We start from the raw sequence: 17,269 nt of genomic DNA, 5'->3' as shown, positions 1-17,269 counted from the left end.
ACCATTCGTGTAATCATACGTGTACATAGGGTGATGATGTCTGCCTCATTCCACCACTTGTCATACCCACCCCCTCATTTCCTTCTACATAATCTAAAGTTCCTCCATTCTTCTCTCACTCTCACCCTGCCAACCCCCATTATATATATCATCCTCCACTTATCAGGGAAAACATTTGACCTTTGGTTTTTTGGGATTGGCTTATTTCACTTCACATGATATTCTCTAATTCCATCCATTTATTTGCAAATACCATACAATAATAAATGTTGGTGTGGATGTCAGGGGAAAGGCACACTCATACATTGCTGGTGGAGTTGCAAATTGGTGCAGCCACTCTGGAAAGTAGTGTGGAGAATCCTCAGAAAACTTGGAATGGACCCACCTTTTGACCCAGTTATCCCACTCCTCGGTTTATACCCAAAGGACTTAAAAGCATACTACAGTGACGCAGCCACATCAATGTTTATAGCAGCCCAATTCACAATAGCTAGATTGTGGAACCAACCTAGATGCCCCATCAATAGATGAATGAATAAAGAAACTGTGGCATATATACATAATTGAATATTATTCAGTCATAAAGAAGAATAATATTATGGCATTCAATAATTTATCTGTGCCTGACACTGGGGTTTCTGTTGGAAGTTCAGTGGGGAAAAAACACACCAGATTCTAAAAACCTGGATCTATTCTCAGTGTTCTGCTTATGGGGCACCATATCGGCCTGGATCTCTACTACTTCATTCTCCTGTCAGAGGTTTCCTCAGTTTCTTGGATGCTTTAACCCTCAGAATAAAGGTAGAGGGAGGGCAGGGAAAAATCTGGCAGAGGGGACCTGTAGAATAGGAGTATTTGGATAAAATATGTGACAAAGAGATCCCAACCACTGAGGACTGAAGTCCCAAAGTTAGGACTCTGTGTCTGCACCACAGTGAGGACGATTATACCACACTGCTTCCCACTTGTGCCTAACTGCCCTGCATACTAGGAATAGTATGTGCTGTGCTGTAGGAAATGCTTTCCCAAAATCTTTACTAAAACTAAAACACACGTATGAAAGAACACTGATGTGGGAAATCAAACTATTGGATCCTAAAGCTAAGCCTGCAACACAGTCACTGTGTGACCTTGAGCAAATCACTTATTCTCTTTATTCTGGCTTGCAGTGGTTATGTCAATTTTATTTTAAAATGTATCTAAGCTTGTAGTGATGCAAGCCTGTAATTCCAGTTATTATGGAGGTCAAGGTAGGAGTTCACAAGTTTAAGGCCAGCCTGGGCAATTTAGCAAGACCCTGTCTCAAAATATCAGATAAAAAGGACTGGGGATATAGCTCAATGGTAGAGTGCTTGCCTAGTATGTGGTTGACCCTAGGGTCAATCCCCAGTAACACACATATACACACAAATATATGAAGAGAGCAGGGTCTTAACATGCAACCACTAATTCTTTGATCCTCCTCCCTCTAAAAGGTGGATCTTAATTTTCCTTTTGAATGTGGGTCAGACTTAGTGACTCACTTTTAAGGAACAGAGTATGGAAAGAGAAATACAGTTTACAATGGAGAAACCTAGAAAACACCACCATAACCAAGTAACCAAGTTTAACATCACCTGCAATAAGTCATGTTGATGTCTCATGCTCCCTGAGAGGATGAGACATGAAATACACATAATCGCCTCTTCGTGATTCTTCCTTACAATCCACAACCCCAGTCTATTTGTAAGAAAATATCACACAGCCCAAACTAAGGAACATTCTACGAAATACCTGACTACTACTCTTCAAAAGTGTCAAGGTTGTGAAAGATGAGGAAAGACTAAAACTGTCAGAGACTGGAGACTAAGGTGACATGACAATTAAATGCAATGTGGGATCCTGGTTTGAATCCTGGAACACAGAAAGGATATTAATAGAAAAACTAGGGAAAGCTGAATCAAGTCTATAGTTCAGTTAATAGCATTGCATCAATGCTGATTTCTTCATTTTGACAAATGCACCATATTTATGTAAGATCTTAACAATAATATTAGAAGCAAGGTGAAAACATAAATCTATGCAGTAGCTTCAACTCTTCTATAAATCTATAAGGATTTGAATATGAAAAGACTTTTAAAAATTATTCCTGCTTGAATAGCACAGTTTATGAATATTTTTTTCAGCACACCTAAATTGTTTCCTCGGCAGCAAAAGATCATCAATTTATGGACATTTGGGTTGCTACCCAATTTTGTATTTTATGAATAAAATACATAGACATTCAGGTACAAAAAAAAACACATCAATTTAACATTGTTAGATAATTCAGAGTAATACCGTAAATCAGTGAAGATCTGCTGAGAAGGGTAATTTGTACCCTTCAGCTGAAAATAAGCAGTTTAGAAAGATATCTAGCAGTATGTAAAAGAAACCTTAGGCTTCCTTATATCCTTGGACCCAGAATTCTCATTTGAAGAGTATGTCCCTAAGGAGAGATCTGTCTATAATCCTAGTCACTTAGGAGGCTGAGGCAGGAAGATCACAAGTTCAAGACCAGCCTCAGCAACTTAGGAAGGCAGTAAGCAACTTAGTGAGAATCTGTCTCAAAATAAAAAATAAAAAGGAGTGGGGACATAGCTCAGTGGTTAAGCCCCCTGGATTCAACTACCAGTACCAAAAAAAGAAAGAAAGAAAGAAAAAGAAAAGAATATAAAAGCTTAGGAAATAATTAAAGAATCATATTGAGAGTTATTGAGAGTTATATTTATGAAAACTTGCCATCAAGACATAGTTCCACCTTCTGAGTCCACTTGGTACTGGGGCTCTCCCCACAGGGCCTTGCTTTCGAAGGCTTCTAAAATCTCACTCATGTGCTTCCCCAGAGCATGTTACATGGCTGGGTTGGTGGTTGTTTAGATGCTCAGCTCAGGACTCTGATTCCCAGACTGGTTGGGAACTTAACAATGGACACATTTGAACACCGTAGGTGTGATCTATAAATAGTCAGTTATAACAACTCTTTCCTAGCGATTTGACACATCCAGATGGACTCTCTTTTTATGGTAGGATCATTAGAGAGATATTTTCCTTTTATCATCTCCCTCATTTACTCAATACTCAAGAATTGTCCAGTGTTGTGTCTGTTATATTCAAGACAAAGTGCTGGGCCCGGAAAGCATAGGGAGAATAAAACAGACATCTACCCTGCCTTTATGAGGACAGAGGACATGAAACAAGGGGGCAACTCTGTGCACTTACCAGCGGAGATTAGAGCTAAGAAGTAAAAGAATAGAGTTCTACTCCATCAGGGAGGATAAAGGTGCCTAATTTAAATGGAATCAAGGGAGACCACTCTGACGACAAGACATCTGGGTAAGAATATTCCAGGCAGAGGTAAAAAAAAGGAAAGCCCTAAGGTAGGCAAGAGGTTGGTGAATTCCAGGAGCTTAGAGAAGGTCAGTTTGATCATAGTGTCACGAGATTAAAGTGGTGGTAGGACCTATTGCCCTAGGGGAGATGGAAGCCAGAGTGGCTCTCAGAGAAACAAGTGGCCATCAAGGCCTGAACCAAAGAGAATTGGATAACCCCACCCAACACTTCCTGAGTGAGAGGCCAATGGTTGCTTGGGAGTCCTAAGGGCAAATCCCCTGAGAAAGCATGGATATCATCCTTATGAAACCATAATAATCAAAAGTAAGAAACTGTCAATAGTTGATTTCAAAAGCTCTGACAGGAACTCAAAATTCTGTAATCTTTTTTTGTGAATAAACTATGTTTTTAAAATGGGATTGCTTTGTGGGTCTCTTAAGGAGAAATGTAACTGTGATTTCTAACTGGAATAAGAGCGGTTATGGGAAAAACAGCTTCTGAATAGAAAGTTAATCTGAAAACAGTACCGACAGCATGGCACTGCAGTGATAACATATAAGAAATAATTTATAGATGAGCAAAGGGAAAAGAGAAAAACTCACATAGGAATGTGGGAAGAGCAATAGGCTTTCTTTCCATTTAAAAGATAAAATTAACCAGAATTTGTAGGGCTAATTGTGAAGACTACTTTCACTAAACACATTTAATGCCTGTCACATATCATACACATTATGAATTTTCCAGGTAACTTATTACCCTTATTTATTTAACAGAGAGTGTTAAGGACAGTTTGAAGAATATCTTCCATTTGCTTTTTCCTTCATATTGACCTTTTATCTCAGTTACTACCTTTCAAGTCATCTCTTGGAGCACCAAGTAACAAACTTGACCTGGTAGTGCATAAGCTATTGCCTCAAAAAGATGTCCCTGTGCATCCTGCAACTGTCCTTCTCTCTCAAGAAGGAGAACCCAGAGAATGGGAAATGTAGTCTCATGACAAAGATGAGATCATCTGATTTTTAAGTTTGCTAAATAATTAAAAGGCAACAAAATAAAACAGAGGTCACATTGCTTCTTGTGTTTAACTACAGCTACAGAAATGAATGAAATGTCTGGGAACTCTAACTCAGCATTTAATGGTTTTAGCCACCATTTTTGTTTAAAAAAAAAACCAGAAACACAATTCAAGATACCCATGAAAGAAGATCAACGGAGCATCTAAAATCATGCACACCAGAAAAGCTTCCCTAAATTTGAGATTTTGATATACCATAGATAGAGCATTGAAACTCTTGAATAATTTCACACACAAAAAAATGGATTGCCAAAATACTTTAGATCTCACTTTAAAACCTGGAAGTTATTAAGTCCCACAGAAAGCATGGGAAAGTTTTTCTGTTATCATCAGAAATTTTTTCTTCTTCAAACACAAGCAGGAAGTAGTAGTATGATCATTTTACACACAATGCCTAACCCAAAGAAATAATAGTTAGGTTTCTAGAAACATGTAGGTTATAGACATCTACTGTGAATCCCCTACATTTGGTAATTCATGTCAAGCCTTCCTGTTTTCATCTCAAAATGTGTAATTAAAAAAATAACAGTATTCTTTTAGGATTTTTTTCCCCAAAGGGTGGATAAAAACCAGCCAATGATGAATGAACAGAATTTTAAAAGTTATAAACCCATCCAGTTATGGTGCTTTTAGGAACAGGGTTACCTGCACACTGACCACAATAACCAAAGATGTGGCCATGGTAACTGCAAAGGACTGGTAGTCAGCAGCATGTTGCCCATCTTCTCCAACCACGTTGTAAAAGGCCCCAAAGGGGATGAAGAAGAGGGCTAACGAGGTGTAGAGTCCATGTGCCATGCAAATGAAAAATCTACGCTTATTAAAAAGTTGATTCAGTTGTCCAGGTTCATAGAGCTGAGGACAGTCCATGCTGTTCTGGTCACTCACATCCTGTAAACAGAGTACAATCTCAGTTGAGGGGGGGTAAGGAAGAGTCAGAGAGGCCCTGTATTCCCCATCTCCTGAAATAGCAAATGCCTTTTTAAGCATGCCCTAATATGCACTACTCATCGAGCCAGAACAAGACATTATCTTGTTTTCATTCCCATAATAACCCAGAAGATAATAAGATGATCTCTAGTTTACAAGAAAGGAACTAAAGTCTCCAAGAGAGATTCATGAAAGGTCACACAGATCTTAAGTAGCAGAACCAGGCCTTGACTTGAACCCAAATATCTGTTTTCAAATTGAGGTTTCCTTTCTATATTCCTTTTCAGGCTGCTATGGCTTCTTCAAACACAAGACTCCTCAAACATGCATGTTCCCAGAATTCTAGAACAACAATTCTAGCTTAGCTAATGGTCCATGGTAAATTGCCAATGCAGTGGGTGGGTAGTGACCAGAAGATGGCAGCAAAGAGCTATGGAGTCAGAACTGGCGAATCAGAATCTTTCTGGAGAGAAGAGCAAAGGAAAGGGAGCAAGGAAAGAGGGAAATTCTATGTGGGATTCCAGGTGAGAAGCAGGTTGAGACCAAACACTTAGGGTCTGAATGTTTTACCAAGTGAAGATTCAAAAGCAGTTACCAAGTATTTGGGACATATAAATTAGAATGAGAAAACGTTTAGTACCAACGAAGTCCTGGAAAAACCTAAAGTGATGCTTCTCAAACTGTGCACGTGAATCTCCCAGGGAGCAGATTATATTCAACAGATCTGAGAGCCTGAGAGTCTACATTTCTAATCAACTCCAAAGTACCACTGATAACCACACTAAGCCAAATGCCAAGAACCAAAAATGATGGCAAGGATCAATACTTGGGAACATCAAAGGATTAGGGGTAAGGAAGACCAAAGGTAGTAATGCTGGGGGAAGAGTTGCCTCCCCTTCTTCCTGTGAGCTGGCCCAGGCCTCACCAGACAGGTTCCCATGAAGAACACTGACATAGTCTCCTTGGGAAGTACTGCTATGAGATACTGGCAGGTGCTTCCTCTCCCAGACTGGTGCCTGATGGGGTTACTTATGTACACAGGCTTCACACACACACACAGTTCTGAGTTCAAGCCCTGGTAATAGGTTTAGTTGTAGACCTGCTATTTAACCCATCTGAGTCTTAGTTTCATCATCACCAGAAATACAAATAATAACAAACACCTCCCTCCCAGAACCACGCTCATGATTATATGAAGATGTAAAGTATTCAGAAGAGTCTTTGCCACGTCTTAATAAACAACAGATGCTTCTACAAATGAAAGTAAATAAAATAATAATGATAATAATAATTGATGATAACAAGAGGTATAATGCAGCAGCCCCAAAGTCAAATGGCCTGGTCCTGGGCTTAGTTCTGTCATTTAGGGCAGTGACTTGAACCTCCAACACTTGAATTCCTTCTTATAAAATGAGTGAATCCATAGATGATCACTGAGACCAGCACAGCATTCCACAGTCCTGTGATTAGTTTAAGGGCCAAAATTGACAAAGAAGGAAAAGAGAGGAGCAGACATTCAACTTGACAGCAATAAGAAGTCTTATTATATTTTTTTCAAATTGCACAATAACCATGTTTTCCCAGAAACTGCTTTATTTTTATTATTTTATTCCACATTCTGGGCAGCTACAAAGCACCAAGAAAAGAAACACTTGTAAACATGGACACTTGGAAATGAATGTGCTTAATCCTTTACATCTAAGGTCTTCAGAAGTTCATTACGTTTTGTAGAATTCCACAAAATTATGCCCTTCACAAATCGCCTTTTTTTTTTAACATATGAAAAGTGAGACAACTGACTACAAAGCCAGAAGAATGGGAAAGTGGAGTGAGCTCATAATGGGAAGATTTATATTTTGCAATAGACGGCTTTGGGCCAGAAAATGAGGCCTAGCAAACGGGTCTAACAACGGCCTGGAGAAATCTGGTCTCCTTAAAAAAATACTTCAAAAAAAACACATACTTTTTAAAATAATACACTCTAATTATGCCATGGAAACTCGGCTGGCTAGCCTTCCACTTCCCCAAAGGCAGCCAGACTTTTACCCCCTTCCAGGAAGTACCTGCCAAGGCTCTGTGTGCGCCAAGGAGCCACCATTTTTATAATTGATTCCCTCCCTTTTCCCCTCTCAAGCACATTGATGCCGAACAAAAGAAGTCTGTGCTCTGTGTCTTCAGGGCTGTGGGCTTTGTGCGCTCCTCTCACACTGGCAGACTACTCCATGGGCCGCAGTTCCTGTTTTGGGGCGGTGCTGGCCAAGGATGTCTCGCTGCAGATGCTAGCTTTCTGAGCTCCAGCTTCCTTCCTTGATGTTCCATCTATCACTGCATGGCTCTCTACACTCTCACAGGCTAATGCTGCACTTCCCAGCGTGTGAACCAACACGCACTAGTTCTGAGGCATATTAGTAAGTTCTTTATGAAAAAAAGTAAAGGTACAGTCACAGAAATTTGGGAAATGCTGGTTTAAAATAAAAGAGACTCCTTGCTATGGGGTTTCTCAAGAACTTTACAATAATGTGGGGTGAGAATCTCTAAGAGATCTGCCAAACTTTGATCAGAGAATCCTTTGAGGAGACAGGGTTAGGGAAGAGGGTTCTGGAAGGGCTTATGACCCATACAACTCCTATTAAAATAACTGATTTTCCTCTTTGCATGAATCATGTCTCCTATTTTAAAATTAGAAGCAAATAAAAGGTGTAACAGAGAAACTAAGCTGTAAAAATAGAGAAAAATACATACCTGGTCAAAAATCCCCATGGCTAAAACAGGTAATGATGTGTAGACAATGTTAAAAAGAGTGATGAACCATGGATCATAAACGGTCTGAAAAGAAATGAGGTATCAGTGAGAAACACGGTCCACGTGAGTGAGCGCATTCACTTTCAGGCTCCTGAGGTAGCTTAAATAACCTGCCTTTCTGAGGTGGATGGGAATTACCTTTTAGCGTCAGTCACACAGAGGTGAGTTATCCCCCAGGTTCTGCTTCTTATCACCTGCTACCTTTGTGGGAGACTAGACCTCTCTGAAATTTAGTTTCTTGATCTCCTAAGAGATATCACCCCCTCCCTGCAGAGTGGCAGAGGGGTGAGATGAGATAATGTATGCAGCACAGCTGACACAATGCTGGACATGTGCAACCCTGCACCCTCGTGGTAGATTGCTATTTCTTCTCCACATTTTCAATGGCTTCTAAGGAGTCCAAATGTCTGATTTAAGTGATAGACAAAATCTTCAGCAAGAAATGTGGACCTCTTATTCCTACCCTGTGTTAAAATGAAGAACTTTTTCTTGGGAGTGGTTTAAAGCAAGGTGGGCATGAAGCTAAAAGCTCACTCTACTGGGTATAATAAGCAAGTAAGACAAAAAAAAAAAAAAAAATCCCCTCACATCTGTATGGAGTATGTTACATACTTCCTTGCATGAGCCTCATTAAGGTCAGTCTAACAACAGGCATTATAGCTGCACTTTGTTGATTAGTACATAGAGAGATGGAAAGGGAATCTTTATGTTTCTTATTATAATCAAAGGTAAAAATTAAAACTTAGGGAGGAACTGCAGAATGAAATTGATCAAATTATGCTATGTATATACATGAATATACCACAGTGAATGTCACCTTTATGTATATCTATAAAGCACCAATTAAATAAACATTAAACAGATAGAAGGAAGACCAGTAAAGCACAGAAAGGGGAATATGGGGTAGGGAAAGGGGAAGGGAAAGAAGAAGTACTGGGGATTCAATTGGAACAAACTGTATTCCATGATGTATGATTATGTCAGAATGAACCCCAATAACCCTAATGCACTAATAATAACATTAAAAAATCAAAACCTAGGTCTCTAACTTCTAACCAATGCCCAGTCTACCACTCTGGTATCATTCATTCATTCAATTTTTATTGAGAAACAACTACATTCCAGGTACTTATGTGCAAAGCAGTGATAATTCACTTGGTCATATAGATGAAATTTCTCTTTAAATTTGCATTCTAATGAGGGGAAAACAACACACAAGACCAGTTTTATGGGGGGAGTAGTAAGTGAGTGAGTTCATAAGTTAGAAGGCAATGAGGACTAAGAAGGAAAGGCAATTGGGGACACAAGAGGGTTAGAACTGTAATAAGGTTATAGAAGAAGGTATTGCTGAGAAGTGACACTTGAGATAAGATATGAAGGAAATATAGGATTGGGTATGTAGTTTTCTGGGGCAGAAGCATTCCTTACTACAAGAAGATCCCATGAAAAATGTCAGAGGCAAGAAAGTATTGTATGCTCAGAGAACATCCTGGGGCCAGCTGAGTATAGAATGACCAACAGGGAGAATAATGAATGCCAAGAGTTAAGGAAGAGAAGACTATGTGGCTAACCATGATTTATTCCCTACGTGAAATGAGAGGACAGAGGATTTTAAGCAAAGGAGCAACCTGATCTGATTTACATTTTAACAGAATTTCTCTGGATACTGAGAATAGACAAGAGGAGCAATGGTGGAAGTGGGAAGACAATCAGGAGGCTATTGCCAGGTTTCAGTTGAAAGAAGATGGTGGCTAAATCAAGTGACCAGCAGGGACATATATAAGATTTTGAATATTTTCTGAAGCACATTTTCTTCTTAGGGAAGTTCTTAAGCATTGAAGAACCTTAAATGCAAATGATTCAGACCAAGAAGTTAAAGGTAGGGTCTACAAAGTTATATAAGTAAAAAGTCCTTTAAATTATGCCCTTTGGATATAGAGTATATATGTATTTTGGTATCCTAGTGCTAAATCTCAATTTGAACTAGGCTAGGTCTTAGCATCATGGTATATTCTTGAAATGGGTGTGAATTTGTTCAAGAGAAAGAAAAGTAGAGGCCATTCTTCAAAGGACAAATCCCACTGTTCTGTTGAGTTACATAGGCAGATTTATTCAAAACTGAATAATACAAACAGTGAAACTATACTGATTACTATATTTTCAACAGTAAGATTATAATCAGCAAGATTAGTAACTAACTTCAGAAAGAAGTTAGGAACCTGGACATTTCTGCTGTTGACTATGTCGGGGAGTTAATCTTGGGGCAAAAAAAAAAAAAAAAAAAAATAGATGGGGAAAGGAGGATTAGGTGGATGGGTGAGGAAAAAAATCATTTGATTCCCTTCATATCTCAGAGTTAAGGCCTGGAATCCAAGTAGGAAAGAACTGCTCGACATCATTCTCTTTTAGTTAGGCAGAGCCAGGCAGGAAAGTTGAATTTTACCACCAATAGCCAAGGTGAGGTTTTGAGGGTGATGAGGAATTTTTTTTTAAAATCCTGATGTCCATGTCCATGTCCACCAGCTCAATTAAATCAGCATATCTGGGGATGGAATCTAAGTATTCACGGTTTTTAAATTTTTCTAGGTAATTCCAATGTGAGTCAATACTGAGAATTGCACTCACTACCATTTAAAAAAAAAAAAAAGAAGAGCTGATACAAATCCTCCACACTTTGATCCTTGATGACATCAAATCATTCCTTCACCATCCCCCTCATCCTTTACCCAGCTTTCACACATAAGAAGAGATGAAGGAAGAATCTGGGAAATGATGATGGACTAAACTGCTAGTAGCTGATGGTCTGGCATAAAGTGCCCTCCTCATCAAAACTGGCACGCATAAAACCTACAATTACTGGACAGCCATCCTTGTCAATTCAACCCAGATTTGAAGGCCCATTTCACAACTGGAACAGGAGAGGGAAAATGAGTTAAAATAAAGTTTCAGTGAGGTTTTTGCAATTTCTTGGAACAAAAAGAAAAACCAAAGCAGCTAATATTTGTTGAGGACTTACTCTGTGCCATCTTAAGTGCTTCTCATATATCAGCTCATTGAATTCTCACGATCCTCTGAGTAGGTACTGTTAACAATGCCCAACTTACGGATGAGGAATCTGAGGCCTGTCAGGGTTAGAAGATTGCCAATGTCGTATCTCAACACAAAGACTTTCGAAGTGTGGTCGGGGACTTTTAAAGGATCCATAATGTCAAAACTATTTTCAAAATAATACTTCAAAGTTATTTATTTTCCCTTTCACCTCATTTGTCTGAGTATGTATGACATGTAAAATGGCAGATGACCAAAAGCAGCAGCAGATATGAGGACTCAGCTATCCTATGTTGTGCCACACAGTTTTACACAAGTGTGAAGCAATGGTACCCTTCTCATTAACTTGTCTTTTGTTTTGGAAAATACAGTAAATTTCCTGAAAAAATACTTATGTAAACATGGCATAAATCCATTATTTTTAATTAGTTAATGCATATTTAAATTTTTTTCTCCATGTTCATTTCTAATATGACAAATATTGATGGATGGGGTCTTGAGATCACAGCGTTTGAGCACTGCTGGTCAAGCAACTGTCAGAGCCAAGTTCAAGCCCTGGACCTTAGTGTCTGCAACACTGACACTGCACGAAACCACCTCTTTCAATCAGTGATAGCATTTGGCGAGTTTTCTTGAAGTCTTTCTTCTTTACTATGTTTTACATAGTTGAGAACATAATAAGTCCAATTTTTATATGTTGGGTTTTTGTGTGGGTTTTTGTCAATTAAAATGATACATTAGCATTTACCTGTTAAAACCCTCTGACGGCTTCCCGTTTCCCTCGGAATGAAGTCAGACGCTTCCTAATGGGCTGAAAGCTGTCGGTGCTCTGGCCTGCCTCCTGGGCCTCACCCTCCCGCACACTCACCCTCACTCACCCGGTGTAGCCTCACTCGCCGCCTTTCTCCAACTCACCAGGCTCATTTCTGCCCCAGCACACGTGCTGTGCCCTCTGCCTGGCGTACTTACCCCAGGGCACTCAGCTGGACGGTTCCTTCTCAACACTCATGCCAAAGTCAGTGCCTCTCTCTCCATGAGACTTTTCATATCACTCAACCCTTTCTTAATCACAACTCTGAAATCATCTTACTGACTTACTTCTCATTATCAGCCTTCACTCCACTAAAGTCTAATCTCCATGAAAAGAGGACTGTTCATAATTACAACCCTAATGCAATGGTAGGTACTCTGTAAATATTTGATTTAACTACTTTGCAACCTTTTAAAAGGTTACTTATTTACATCCCTGAGGATGTACCACAGGTTCCTCAAACCTGACGTGTTGAGACCCAAGCTCTTCTTCACATCCCTTAACCAGGCCCACATCCTGTGTGGTGAGCCTATACTCATTTGTGACACTACCACATCCACCCTGCATCCAACTCAGAAATCTAAGACTTCTCCCTCCCCTTCTTACTCATCTGAGGGGCCCAAGAACCTAACTCAGTACCTGACATGTGATAAGCATTTGATTAAAGGAGCCTAGTTAGTGCCTTAAAGGAAAGGCATTGGAGTCAGCAGACATAACTGTGTGGCTTTGAGTAAGATCCATGACTTCTCTGAGTCTTTGTTCCTTGGCTATAAAATGGGGTTTACATGGAGTCTGAGAGTGTCCGATGAAATGAGATAAAAGGCAGTAGAGTGTCTGAAAAACAGATAGTACTCAATAAAGGAACAATATCATTATGGAAGAAAGAAAGGGAAAAAACAGGGAGGAAAGGAGGGAGAAGAACGCAAGGATCCAGGCTTCAAGTGGTGTACTTAATGGGTAAATAAAGGGTACATTTTCCCACTAATTGTATTGTTAATGAAAATAAAATTTTTTGTTGGGGTAAGTAACCACAGACATTGATTCCTATACTAAACTACTATATTCACAAAATAAATAGAAATTTAGAACAAGATTTAAGTAAAAATGAATTCTTCAATATAATTAAGCATTTTCCTCATGAATTCTTCATTACATCCATCACAGATAATTCTGACTTTGTCTCAGACTCTACCAAAATCTGTCAACTTGAGTCATTCACATTAGAAATCACGTCTGCCAGTTATTGGCAAAGGATTAGCACAGTCTAGATTTCAGGAACTTCCACAGAAATTAAAGCCACAAGCAGAATTTCTTCTTTAATACACTTCTTCCTCTTACAAGAAATCCTCAATTACTCAGTTATTCTAGAAAAATGCCTCCCTTTTACTTATGTCCTTTGACCGCCCCCCCAGACAATTAAGGCCCCCCTCCACATACACCAGTTGACCAGATACCCTGAGAGAATGGGGGCAGGGACAATGCCTCTTCTAGGGTCTCTGGTCTGTTCTAAGACCAGACTAGTTGAATGATGCTAACACTCTGATTTTAACCCAAATTATTTATACAAACAGGGGTCCCATGGAAAAATTTTCCTAAGCGTCCCTATACACCTAGTGGCAACTATGCTATTTCTTCTTCCAAAATTTCTATTTCCTATCTTCAATAGTCCAAAATAAAGAGAGAAAAGACATGCCCCTATGAGTTGCCACTCGTCTGCTTAGAACAATCTAGTATCTTTTTGAAGATCAGAAACAAAAAGGAAGAGGAGAATTTTTAGGTTTTCCAACTTCACTGTTTTCCTTTTTAAGGGAAGCTCCTCCTTGCTCCATTCTTTGTGGAAGCAATTTATGAGTCTTATCAACCATTTTATATAGAGTAAAAAATACTCTGACTACAAATTACAATCTAAAAACAGCTTGGAGAACACAAAATCAATGATTTATAAATGCCACATGTATATAAACCTCAATAAGGTTCTTAAACAATTACAAACGGCTTTCTGCTCTGAGCACATAGGTCTAGCTCCTTGTTCAAATAATGACACAAACTTCCTCTTTAGAGATACACACTCCCCCTTTTGCTGTGTGTTGCTAAGGAAAGCTATATAATGACTTTTTTTTGGCCTTAAAAAACATTTGTCATTTAAAGAAAACACATTGTGGAATAAATATGAGGTGCTCAGCTTCAGAACATCTGTTGTTGATTTACGTAATTAACAGAAACTCACTAGCAGGCTCCAGGAACAATGGCTGAGCCTGAGCACCAGGCCCCACCCTTGGTTTTCCACAGAACACATCTGGAAGGCAAGGGAGAGAGGAGTCGCCATGCCAGGTAGAGACAGGCTCACAGGTAACCAAATCCACGAAGTCATCAAAGCTTTGAGATTAGTCACACTCTTTCACATCACTTCCAAAACTTTTCATTGTGCACTTTCTTATATTGTTTGACAGAACTAAAGTTTTTCCAGCCTTGACAAGATAATTGCTTCCATATCACAGCAGAAATTTTTAAAAATACACAGCTCTGTATCTCACTGACAATGATAAATTGTCATCAGATAATATCATCTCACAAGTACACAGTGCCAGTAGTTGCATAGTTTTAAATGTGAATTTCCTAAATAGGGCCTCAATAAAATTTTTTTTGGCTCTAACTCTGGTGGTAAGCAGCTCATTTTTATTAAATCTCCTGAAGGCGTAGGGTGCTTTTAAAGTTACAGGTATTAATAGTGTATACAAACCCACAGTGGACTCCATGGAAAACATGCAGGCTTCAGTAATAGATTGGAATAAGGCACATTCTTTAAAAGGCTCCATGAGTCAGCTTAGAGACATATCTGACCTTTATCCAAACTTCTCTGGACCAGAAAGCAGGCAGGAAATCTCATCAGTATAGATTATATTGAATTAGTCCCTCAGTGACAGTTCAGTTGGAATGTTTGCCAGCAGATGGTGGCCTCAAGCTTCCAGATAATTCTAGAAGGCAGATTGCCTAGGGGCAAGTCTACTCTTCCTCAGGTCTAAGCTCTGGGAAATACCACCCAAGAAAGATATAAACTTTCTCTCAATAAGAGAGTTCATTTCCTTAACATAGTCATAGGAGACTGTTTCTGGATGTTTTTCCTTCAGATTCCAAATAAAGCAAACACTTGTTGATTAGGAGTTGAGGGAAGATAGTTGAAAAGGAAAATATAAAAGGATATAGCCATTAGCTTTTCCAAATTCATGATAAAAAAAAAAAGAGTGGCATTTACTGAGCAGAGCAGAAAGAACACTAATGGGGAAATCACAATATATGGGTTCTAATCCTGCCCTTGCTCACAACTGATCCCCATCTCTTGGGGGACTTGGACTCCTCCTCTGTAAAGTGAAGAACTACAGTCAACTCTGAAGTTCCCCACTAGTACAAAGGTTCTAGGTTTTGACAAGACATGCACGTTTTGTTCTTTGTCCCAAATGTTTTTCCCAGGAGGATTCACTTAGCAAAGCAAGCAGAAGGGAATTTGGTCCCTCCCAGGCAGATTCTTGCCCCACGTATCCCAAACCAGTCATGACAGAGGGAGGTTCTGAATTAATTAGAGGAAAGTATGTAAACCAAGCACAATCCAGCCTGCATCACATCCTCACCTCCCTTCTGAGATGTCCTAAGTGCCACTATTGCACAGGTGGTGAGCAGTCCCTCACTTGAGCCCTCTTGGAGCCTCATAAGGCACAACTGGATTGGTCTACACATCTGTCCCAGCCCACCTACCAGGATGTGGCTGTAGTTAGAATCTACAGGAGCTATCATCAGAGAATAATAACCTGTATAAAACTCACCAGGCTCCAAAAGACAGGCCAAAATAGTAAAGACATAGTATATGTCATTTCATTAAATAATTAACTGGTGTTTTTACAAGTCCACATTGTGTCTAAAAAAAACACCATCTGTTTACATTTGCTAGAGTCTGTCAACTGCAGCATGCATTACTTCAAAGCAACCTATTGAGAGTTGCAGGGAAGAATATTTAAGTTTATGAATCACAGTGGGAAGTCACAGGTTGACCCCAAGATGTGACTCATCCATTGTAAATCTATTTCAAACAAATTTTGGTGAAAATAAGAGAAGCATGACTATTGAGTTACTCCACATCAGATTCACATTTGTGAAAATAAAATCATTCCCAGATTTTAAGTTCTCTGAGGGCAGGAAATGCATCCCTCCAATTCACTCTAGTTTCCCTGAAGGCCACAAGAGCACCTGACCCTAAACTGGCACTCGGTTTGCTTTTGTTAAATGAATGAACATTCAAGGACTGTTACTGCTATCACTGAATTTCCTGGGTCCTGGAGTTTTTATTACTACTTACTCCTTTTTACCAAGGAGCTTTCAGTTCCATGAAGCAATTTAGAAGAGTATGGCAGGAGGTGAGAAGACCTCAGGTACCCAGCTTTTTTTAAGAAGACTGGAATTAAGCAGCCATCTAATGACTTTAGGAGCAAAGAAAGGTTGATTACCCAACACATGACTTTGGATGCCAAAGCCATCTACACAATTACGACAGGAGCGTGAGGGAGGGTGACTTCTAAATACCCCCCTTTCACAAATTCTCATTCTCTGTAGGCTAATATTTCTCCCAAATGTGTTGTTTTCTTTCCACTTGCCTCATTTAAAGCATACTGTCTTTAGAAAAACAGAGCTAAGGGAAAAAAGTCAAAACATCTTCAATAGCTGATTAGGTCCTTTTAGTGGAAAACAGAACAGAAAAGAAACAATGATTCCTGCCTATCCCAATCCCACATCCCAGTTGCTGTCAGTCAGTTCTCAGTAGCCAATGCCTGGAGTCAATCACTTGTGGAGTGGAGTGGTGAACACCCGTCTCCATCTTTATATTGATCAAACACCTGTTCTAAAACAGGCTTCTCACTGCACACAAATACCATTAAGTCAGATTTCCCTTCAGCACCATGCAGTTTTTAGAAGGTATTGATGAATGAGTTGAAGTTAAATGGAATTTTTAAAATTAGAAGATTTCAGGTACTGCAGGTCAGTTGGGAGTTATGAGGGGAGGGATTTCCTCCTTTAACTCTATATTCTCACATGTTTTGCAAACCAGGCCCAGTGTCTCTGCAGGTGGCCAGACTTTCAGGCCTTCAGATCTCCACTTAACTTTGAAAGTTCACCCCAGAAGTCTTCCCGGATCCATGTGTGCTTCTCCTTTCCGCTGTTCTCACAGGAACTTTATTTACCATCTTTCTATTAGACCCATTTAT

At 39.5% G+C, this 17,269-nt stretch overlaps 1 protein-coding gene across 9 annotated transcripts in view; it reads right to left on the bottom strand.

The window, feature by feature from the left end:
- Positions 1–17,269, bottom strand: part of Atp8b4 (ATPase phospholipid transporting 8B4 (putative)) — a 214,355-nt gene that overhangs the window by 12,365 nt on the left and 184,721 nt on the right. For all 9 annotated transcript variants that reach the window (XM_047542231.1, XM_047542234.1, XM_047542232.1 and 6 more), the window contains 2 exons: positions 8,099–8,182; positions 5,072–5,317 (listed from right to left, as the gene is read on the bottom strand). In XM_047542231.1, the coding sequence (XP_047398187.1) occupies positions 5,072–5,317; positions 8,099–8,182 (330 nt within the window). The remainder of the gene's footprint in view (positions 1–5,071; positions 5,318–8,098; positions 8,183–17,269) is intronic.

Source organism: Sciurus carolinensis, chromosome 2 (genome assembly GCF_902686445.1).
Source record: "Sciurus carolinensis chromosome 2, mSciCar1.2, whole genome shotgun sequence".
Classification (NCBI taxonomy): domain Eukaryota; kingdom Metazoa; phylum Chordata; class Mammalia; order Rodentia; family Sciuridae; genus Sciurus; species Sciurus carolinensis.
The sequence above is the reverse complement of the archived record's forward strand: the minus strand, read 5'-3'. Positions and strand labels throughout refer to the sequence as shown.